The sequence below is a fragment of the Hemitrygon akajei genome, chromosome 22 (genome assembly GCF_048418815.1).
Source record: "Hemitrygon akajei chromosome 22, sHemAka1.3, whole genome shotgun sequence".
Taxonomy (NCBI): domain Eukaryota; kingdom Metazoa; phylum Chordata; class Chondrichthyes; order Myliobatiformes; family Dasyatidae; genus Hemitrygon; species Hemitrygon akajei.
The window spans coordinates 33173496-33182599 of NC_133145.1; the positions used below are offsets into that span (position 1 = coordinate 33173496).

Here is a 9104-nt window from a genome sequence, read left to right on the forward strand (position 1 = left end):
GTATTGAAGTGCTTTGAGAGGTTGGTGATAAAACATATCAACTCCTACCTGAGAAGCGACTTGGATCCATTCCAATTTGCCTCCTGTCACAAGTCAACAACAGATGGCATTTCACTGGTGCTTCACTCAACCCCAGTACATCTGGACAGTGAAGATGCATACATTAGGATGGTCTTCATTGTCTACAACTCAACATTCAATACTATCTCTCTCAAAACTAATCAATGAGCTTCACATCCTAGGCCTAAATACCTTTGTGTTCAAATGGATCCTTAATTTCCTCACTTGCACACCTTAGTTTGGATTGGCAAAAGTATCTCCATCAACACAGGTGAACCACAAGGCTGTGTGGTTATCCCTCTGCTCTAACCGCTTTACAGTTATGACTGTGTGGATAAGCACAGCCCCAATACCATATTTAAGCTTGCTGACAACACCATTGGCCGAATCAAATATGGTGACGTATCATTATATAAGAGGGAGATTGAAAAGCTGGCTGACTGGTGCTATAGCAACAATCTCTTACTCAATGTCAGAAAGATCAAGGAGATGACAATTGACTTCAGGAGGAGGAAACCAGAAGTCCATGACCCAGCCTCATCAGGTGATCAGAGGTGGAAAGGAACAGCAATTTTAAATTCCTCGATGTTATTTTAGAGGACCTGCCCGGGCCAAGCACATGAGTGCAATTACGAAGAAAGCACAACAGCACTTCTATTTCCTTAGCAGTTTGCAAATATTTGGCATGACATCTGAAACTCTGACAAACATCTAGATGTATAGTGGAAAGTATGGTGACTGGTTGCATCACGGCCTGGTATGGAAATACCAATGCCCTTGTACAGAAAAGCCTACAAAAGGTAGTGTGTACAGTCCAGTCCTTCAAATAGTCCTCCCCACCATTGAACACATCTATATGAACTGCTGTTGCAGGAAAGCAGCATTGAGGATCACCACCACCCAGGACATGCTCTCTTCTCACTGCTGCCATCAGGAAGATACAGCAGTCTTAGGACCACACCACCAGATTCAGGTAGTTATTACTCCTCAACCATCAGGCTCTTGAACCAGAGGGGATAACTTCACTGACCCAGTCACTGAACTGTTCCCACAACCTATGGACTCACCTTCAAGGTCTCTTCCATCTGTTGTTCTCGATATTTATTTATTTATTATTAGCTTTTTTTTCTCCTTCTCTTTTTATATTTGCAGTTTGTTGCACATTGTTTGTTTCCCATCCTGTTGGGTGCAGTCTTTCACTGATTTTATTGTGTTTCTTGCATTTACTGTGATTGCCCACAAGAAAATGAAGCTCAGAGTTCTATATGGTAACATTCATATACTTTGAAGATAAATTTACTATGAACTTTCTATTGCGAAGTTTAAAAAAATGTTCTGCTTAGGTTAATATTTTCAATTATTTTAGCAACTAGTTTAGTTAATTTTAATTAAAATTTTGTTTTTAATTATCTCCAAAGATTAGAATAATTTAAAAACCATTTTGAACGAACTACAGAATGTTGACAAAGCTTGGTGCGAGATGCCTTCGATTCCTTCCAGGAGTATTCTTTGGTAGACACAGCCTCAGTGTGTAGCCAAAGGCTAAAGTATGTTGCCTCTTAGGCCATTTTAATTTTGCAATGCTTTGGGCCACAGGGAAAGCGCATTCACATCCACAACTACCATGTTTGAGCATGGGGTGATGACAGAGTACAATTCTCATTAGGGGGATCTGCCTAGCAGGATCAAGTTCTGAGCTTTTACATCAAAGAGATGACTGTGTATTGTTTAGAAATTGAACATATTTATGGAAGATAGATTGTCAGCTGCATAAAAGATGTAGCTGTCTGAAATAATTTACCCTTTGCAAACATACAGGGTAAATCTGTTAGGGCTCTCTGTGATTAGCTACTGTTTGTTGTAGTACCTGTACAACACTGAGCATCTGAACCAACTGCTAAGTAAAACGAATAAGCCAAATCACTTTAGATGTAAAGCAAATTGTTAAAGACAATTCTCTAGGGGCATTCAAAGGAAACTACAGCCATTAAAAACTATAACTTAAAAGAGTACAATACTTAAAGCTTTTAGTCATTTGAAAATACAATTATTTAGATAATTAAAATATAAGATAACTAATACCTACCCAAGCTGCTCAGTGATGACTGGAGTCACTGCAGTTCTTGGACACCATAAGATTTCTGCACAGGTACCTCAAAGTCTGGGCTATTGTTGCCCAAGAAAAATCATATACACATAACTGGCTAGACCAACAAAATCCATTTCCATGTGATAGAGCTGTGTCTATATTAAACTATTTTAAAATCATAAAAAATTGGGTCCAAATGCAAACTGGATTCTTAGTAAAATATTTCCTGCTGGTGTGCCTTTTGGCATTCAAACAATGGAAATTGAAAATCATGTTTCAAAATCAGTTGCCAGATATTAATTCAACTAAGGATATCCACAGATTCCATTCAAATAAATCTCAGATACAAATCTATAAAAGTGACTTTATTGCACATTCCTTTATTAAAACAATCAGCAAGATGAAGACCACGTTAATAATCTATAAAATTTCACAATCATATAAAACTCACTTTGTTGCACAGTGGTAACTAGCAGTCATAAAAATGTACATTCATATGCTGCTGAGAACATGGAGCCAAAGAAAATGGCAAACTATGTAACTTAGTGACTTCTCTGGTTGCTTAAAAATATAACTCTTAAGAAAAAAAAACAAAGTTAGTTTTTTAATCAAAGCTGCCTTTTAAAGGTGGAAGAACCCAATTGATTCTAATTTTCCTTGGCTTATGCTATACTTGTTGGTTAAAATCTCAATATGATACTCAAAGATAGATAATATACCTGAAAAATGCACTTAATGTCCTTTTTTTAAGCCTATAACATTACACTAACACAGAACCTGAACCAGGCTTATTAATTCAGTTAATTTCTGTTGAATTAAACTGACAAACTCAGCAAATAAAACAGGATTAAATAATTTTAATAAAATTAATGATTTAAAATTAATATATCCAGTCACCAACAAGATAAATCTAATACATGACTAATATTTAACCTTCAGAGATCATAAGAATATATAACCAAATATTACACAATAGTGGTTACTAACTAGTTTTAATTACCCACTCCAGGTTTTAACCTGGTAAGAAAAAACATACCATCCTTTTTGCAGCAAGGCACATTCAGCTTTATTTTACCAGTGGAAAAAAAGTTATTCAAATCAAATCACATTTTACAGTATATCATTTTAATATAATTTGAAGAAAATCATTCCTTTCAACCTCATACCAATGGAAGTAAACTTCAACTAAATTTAAGCTAATGCTTCCTACAGTTAAAAGAAACATCTTGTTCTTCCTTACCAGACAGAGAGACAAGCATAGGTGCAGAACTAAACCTCACTTGAATCTACCAACAATATAGATTACCTTAGAATGGTGCTTTGCCTTCAGAACTATTTTTAACCTTTTTTTTTAAAAAAAGAGGAAGTTATGTCAACTACTGGTAAGTATATTTAAGAACAGCTCCCTTCACTAAAGGAACTAATTGTTTAAAGAACTCAGCCTTAGAAACAAAAGGTCCTCAACTTGTACTGTTGATGGAGGGATTTGAGGTTTTTTTTAAGGCATCATTGACCTTTATGTCATTAATGTTCTCAATCAACAAAGGGGAGATTATAGAGTTTAGCAATGTATTCTTAAATATATGGTGCAGATGTTACACACAGTTGTCCTTTTTCCAAACACAACCATAATAGTACTGAAAACTCCCATACACTTACATGCAAATGCTAATTATTTGAGGAAGAATGAAAGGAAATTCCTCATCTACCTCTGCCTATTCCTTGGCTCGCTAGTAGACTGTGGCATAAGGTTCCTGTGCAAAAATTCTCATTTCAAAATTGCATATAAAAATGTGGAATGTTACTGTTCAGAAGTTCTGTAAATTAAAAGTTCCCTGCTGATATGAAGGTAAGAAAATGACTTCTCTATATACCTATTATTTAACTCAAGAAAATTAGCTATACTGCCATATTTATTAGAAAATCAGTAGTTTGGTAAAATTTCATAGCTGGAATGCATACAGTGAAGCACAAAGTATTTATTTTAAAATCAAACGCTGATTTTAAATCAGCGTTAAAGCGGATTGCTTATGTGACTTATTGGCAGAGAAACAGCTTTGTTTCATTGGACTGTGGAGATATGTTACCTGAAGTTTGTTGAGGAAAAGGCACAACATGTAGGAAACTTGCATGATGGAAGAGAGAAAGCAATTCCCCCATCAGCAGCTAAAATGGCTTCACCATTCAACTGAATTTAACTCCAAAGTTAATTGTCGACAAAACTAGCAAAACAGTGCAATATAAATATGCTTTAACACTTGACTGACATTTAATGCAAGAAAACATTAAACATTAAAATTGAACAGCATTATGCTAATAACTGCAATTAGTGCATGCATATTATTAACTAGTCAAGTCTTTTCTGTGTTAAATCTCTACTTCCTTTATTGGAACACTTTGATCACAAACACTTCCACCCAAAAATCTTGCTTCATCTTTTCATCTGCTGACAGGCTTAAATTATACCTCAAACAATGTGTTATATTTTTAAAATTTTAGATCTAACTCAATATTTAACTCCCAGTAAAAATTCTAGCAAGTAGATGTACTTAACTTTAATACATTAGCAGCTTTGAATGGATATTTTCTAACTAAGATTTCAAAGTATGACTTTGCATAAAAATTTGTTAGAGACTGAAAAACATGAATCATCTACTTGACATTTAAAATGAAAACTTGTCTCAATTCCCTATTGTTTAAAAAAACACTGCAATTGCTTTTCTCCACCCACAAGGCCATCACAATATTATACATCAATTCCCACAAAAAAAGGGATAAACCAGAACTTTGATCCAAAGCTCCACCATAGATGCTGAGCAACTAAGCAAGAAACTGAATGTAGGCTTTAGATATATTCAAGGGCATTCTAAAGCATGACTGTGGTGTGAAGGAGACACAAATACAGGTGTGCACACAAATAGAAAGGAGTGAGCAAGAGTATGTACATGTTCAATAAGGGCAGAAAGGAATACTGAGACAGATACAAAGACAACAATGGCTGTGACATTTTGATAACCCTGAGAGCATAATGTGGAAGTGCTTCATAAATACATTATTTGTGTAGATATTGATATTTTAAGTGGTGAACTTTGTATGGCATAACTTTCCTATTTAAAACAATGAAAGTATGGATCATAATATATTCAGTGTAGAATACTTCTGTTCCTCCTATTGTTCACTGTACATCACATAGGCATGTTTTATGTTAGAGACACTGCATAAACAATTACACCCACATTCACTCTCTATTACAGGAATATTTTAAATATTCTAGTTACTCAAAAAAACTATTTTCCGTAATTTATTTTCATTAAAAAATAATCTTGCAGTTTTGCAGATAAAAGTGCTTATTTGAATGAGAAGCCCCCTGAAATAGAATTAGTTTGCAATATCTGATAGCATTACTCATTTAATAGAAACTAGGTATCAAATTTAAAAATTTCTATCCCACAACTTGGTCTGGATTCTTAAATGAACCTGACAATATTTGCTAACTATTTAGATTTGTTTATTCAGCAGGGAACACAAAATAAGTAAACTGGTCACTTCATTAAAAAGTTATCATTTTTCAGAGCTTTAACAAGCCAGTCATTATTTTGCTCATCATCTGAGTCACTCAGATCACTAGTATCAGCTAACAGTCGTGAGTAGTTTAACCTCTTTTGTCGAGGGATTTTTGATTGTATAATGAAAAAAAACACTGCCCAAACTATGGCAGTAACAGAGCATGCTTGAAAAAGCCTTTCTATGCCAAAACTATTCACAATGAAGCCACTGCAAAAGCTGCCAGAACACGCACCCAGACCAAAAGATATCCAATGGTAGATCTTATGGAGTGTTCTTTCAGTGCCAGGAGTAGCTATATCACTAGACTGACTCAGAACAGCCAACCACAAGGCACTATTGCTAAATGCATTTAAAACTTGAACAGGCAATACTGCCCAAGAAGACCATAGGAATGAATAGTAGAGCAGCTGAGCTGCTAGACAGATTAGGGCAAATCCCATTGTTCCGGAGAATGAAAGGATATTTAACATTTTGTCTTTGAAATGGAAAAATGAAAACTCAGCCAGAAACCCAATTGCCACAGCAGTACCCATATATGCCTCACTGCTTCCTTTGTCCTGCATTTGCCAAAATAGGAAATTATTTATTGTAGATCCAATAGCTCCTGTGATCAAGACCGTAACTGCATACAAGACAGCTCTTCCATCACTTCCCAATAGATGCAATCCTTTAAAAGTTTGGTTGACTGCATCATTTTTCTTAGCAGTGTGTACTGGATGTAATACTCCAACAATAAGTGCCAATAAAAGTACTGCAGCATAAGCATAGAAGTGCACAGCATTTCTTGAGATATGTGTATTGAGGAAACAGTCCAGCCTGTCCACAAGGATACCAATGCTAAAAGCTGCTCCAGCTGTACCCAAATATCCCCAAACCCACTGTCTGCCATAGCGGTCAACAGCGTCCACAAAATCCAAGTAGTCATACAGCCCATCATCTGTAACCCAATCCAGTGCTGATGCTAGAACCTCCCATAAAGATACAGCTAGCAGAATAAGCACCAATGTCTGCTGCCAGTTATCGAGTATTTTAAGATTAGAATTTGGTGCAAAATTGAGTTGTTGATTTTTATTCCCATCTTCAGAGCTGGTTTTTAGTGTAACATCCCTTTTTACAAGGGGAATATTTGGTGTACTGAAATGGACATCTAAACTGCCATTTTCTTCTTTGCTATCTTTTAGCAAAGGAAATTGCTTTGTAGTTTTTTCCACAGTTCTTTTATAACCAGAGCCTTTAATAGGCAGAGTCTGTTTTGCTTGAAGATGGTCTATATTGTTTGCACTTCCCACTTCTTCTGATGGTTGAATAGAGATTTCAGAAGTTGTAATATTCTCAGATGGTTGTTTGGTTGAATTTCTAATAGGCAATTCTACAGTTGTCAACAAATGGAGTTTCATTTTCATTTCAGTACTGTGTATATTATAGAGCTCTGAACTAGGATGACTTGTCACAACAATATTTACCGTTCCTGGAAGCATGGTATTAGCAAAATCACCCATGTGGCTTTTGTCTTCTGCTATATTTTGATTCCAATTGTTTTTTGTATACATACTTGTGTTACAATATTTGTACTGAATTTCCTTATTTACAGGTGGAATTAGTGTAAATAGAAAGCTGATTCCTATAGATGAAATCAAGGAGCAAAACACAAGCATTCTTCTTTTGTTATAGCGTCCAGCACAGTAAGACCAGAAGGGAGTACAAATCAAGGATATGAAAAACTTTGTTCCAATCACAATCCCAACAAATGGTGCAGACAATCCAAGCTCTCGCAAGTATATGGTAAGAAATGGAATTACACAGCCTTTGGCTGCACAATAGAGAAAATGATAGGAACTGGCAAGAGCCAGTGCTTTGCTGACGTTCCACTGTTTATTCCTCTTCATGGTTCAAACTTTATCTTCCACCACACATCCCTAGTTGGCCATCTGAAAAAACAGGAACATTGATTAATTAACAACATATACTTATGTATTTACAACACATACATATACTTAAGGCAGAGCTTGATAGATTCTGGATAGGTCAGGGCATAAAGGAATACAGGGAGAAGGCTGGAGATTGCAGCTTAGAGGGAAAATGGATCAGCCATGATGATCCATTCAGGTGAAGCAGACTCAATGGGCCAAATGGCCTAATTCAGCCCCTATACCTTATGGTCTTAATACAAGATATAACTGAGTGACATTATTCACAAACAGCCAAGTTCATAAATGTGATTAAAAGTTGTATGTACATGTTGGACATTCCTGCATAATTTTTAACAATAAAAATAATTTCTCCACTATTAGCCATAAACCTTTATCCAATGTCTCCTCAACCTCATCTCAAAGTGAATTTGAATCAGAGAATTATTAGAGTTCACCAATGTAGATGCCTCTCCTACTCTACATTGTTCTAGAAAGAAATCTGGCTCTCCTGACTTGGAATAAACTCGCGGCCTCTGCTGTTGGTCTTATTTTCCATTCCACCTGCGAAATAGCAAGCACAGATACATTAAGGAACAAAAACTACTGGAGGCTCTCAGAAGGTCAGGAAGTATCTAATGGAGGGAAATGAACAGTCTCGTTTCGGGCTGAGACCCTTCATAGGGAGTGATTTTATGTCCCTTCACAAATGCTGTGTGACTTCTACGTTCCTGCAGCATTTTATCTGCTGCTCCAGATCTCCACCTCTCTTTTGTCCCCAAATATCTTAACCCCGATCAATTTACAATACAGATCAACCAACGTATGTTCCTGGTCTGTGTTGTGGTCGGTTCCGCTATTGCAAACATCGTCCTTCTGGCTCCGGGTCTGCGGAGCACCTGCCGAGCCAGGCCGGGTTACACCGGGCAACAGCGCTCGGCCGAGGGCTGACAGAAGTCACTCACAGCCTCGGCTCCGACATCCAGAAAACTTTAGTCACTCCCCACCCTTTTGCAGATACCACAAAACCCGCGTTTTACGGCAAGCTGCCCTGCCCTTCCCTCCCAACCCTGCCGTCGGCGTGAAGCTCTAGTCTTCGCGCCCCCACGACCCTCCCTCGCCGCCACGAACCTGCAGCCGAGACGCCCTCAGACCAGCGCGCAGGCGCCGTACGTCACAATGAACGTTTCCCTCGACACTGCCCGCGTGCGTGCGCGCGCGCTATACCCACGCGGGCGGCGCGAACCCTCCCGTCCCCTGGCGCGCGCTCACGGGCCCCGTCTTCTCCGTCCCCGAGCTCACGTGACGGCACCACGTGCACTCGTTTCCCATCCTGGGCGATGTCGATGCGGCTTTATTTTTTTTATTTCTCACAAAAATAAGTTGACTTCCAGTATTACAATGCCAGAACAAAACACTGTAAACAACAATAACGCGCACCATCCCGGTTAAAACATTCCCATCCTCATCTAGGATGCAAT

At 37.7% G+C, this 9104-nt stretch overlaps 1 protein-coding gene across 2 annotated transcripts; it reads right to left on the reverse strand.

The window, feature by feature from the left end:
• Positions 1–2495: 2495 nt before the first annotated feature.
• Positions 2496–8808, reverse strand: mfsd6l (major facilitator superfamily domain containing 6-like). 2 transcript variants are annotated; one of them, XM_073025944.1, is made up of 2 exons: positions 8755–8808; positions 2496–7644 (listed from the first exon to the last, which is right to left on the reverse strand). In XM_073025944.1, exon 2 carries the CDS (start codon positions 7600–7602, stop codon positions 5692–5694), a length of 1911 nt encoding a protein of 636 aa, XP_072882045.1. In that variant the 5' UTR covers positions 7603–7644; positions 8755–8808; the 3' UTR covers positions 2496–5691. The 2 variants fall into 2 exon arrangements, with proteins under 2 accessions (XP_072882045.1, XP_072882046.1); XM_073025945.1 differs by lacking the exon at positions 8755–8808 and adding an exon at positions 8447–8651.
• Positions 8809–9104: the final 296 nt, after the last annotated feature.

Excerpts from the sequence above, each read along its gene's own strand:
- mfsd6l (XM_073025944.1), bottom strand. The coding sequence starts at position 7,602 with ATGAAGAGGAATAAACAGTGGAACGTCAGCAAAGCACTGGCTCTTGCC.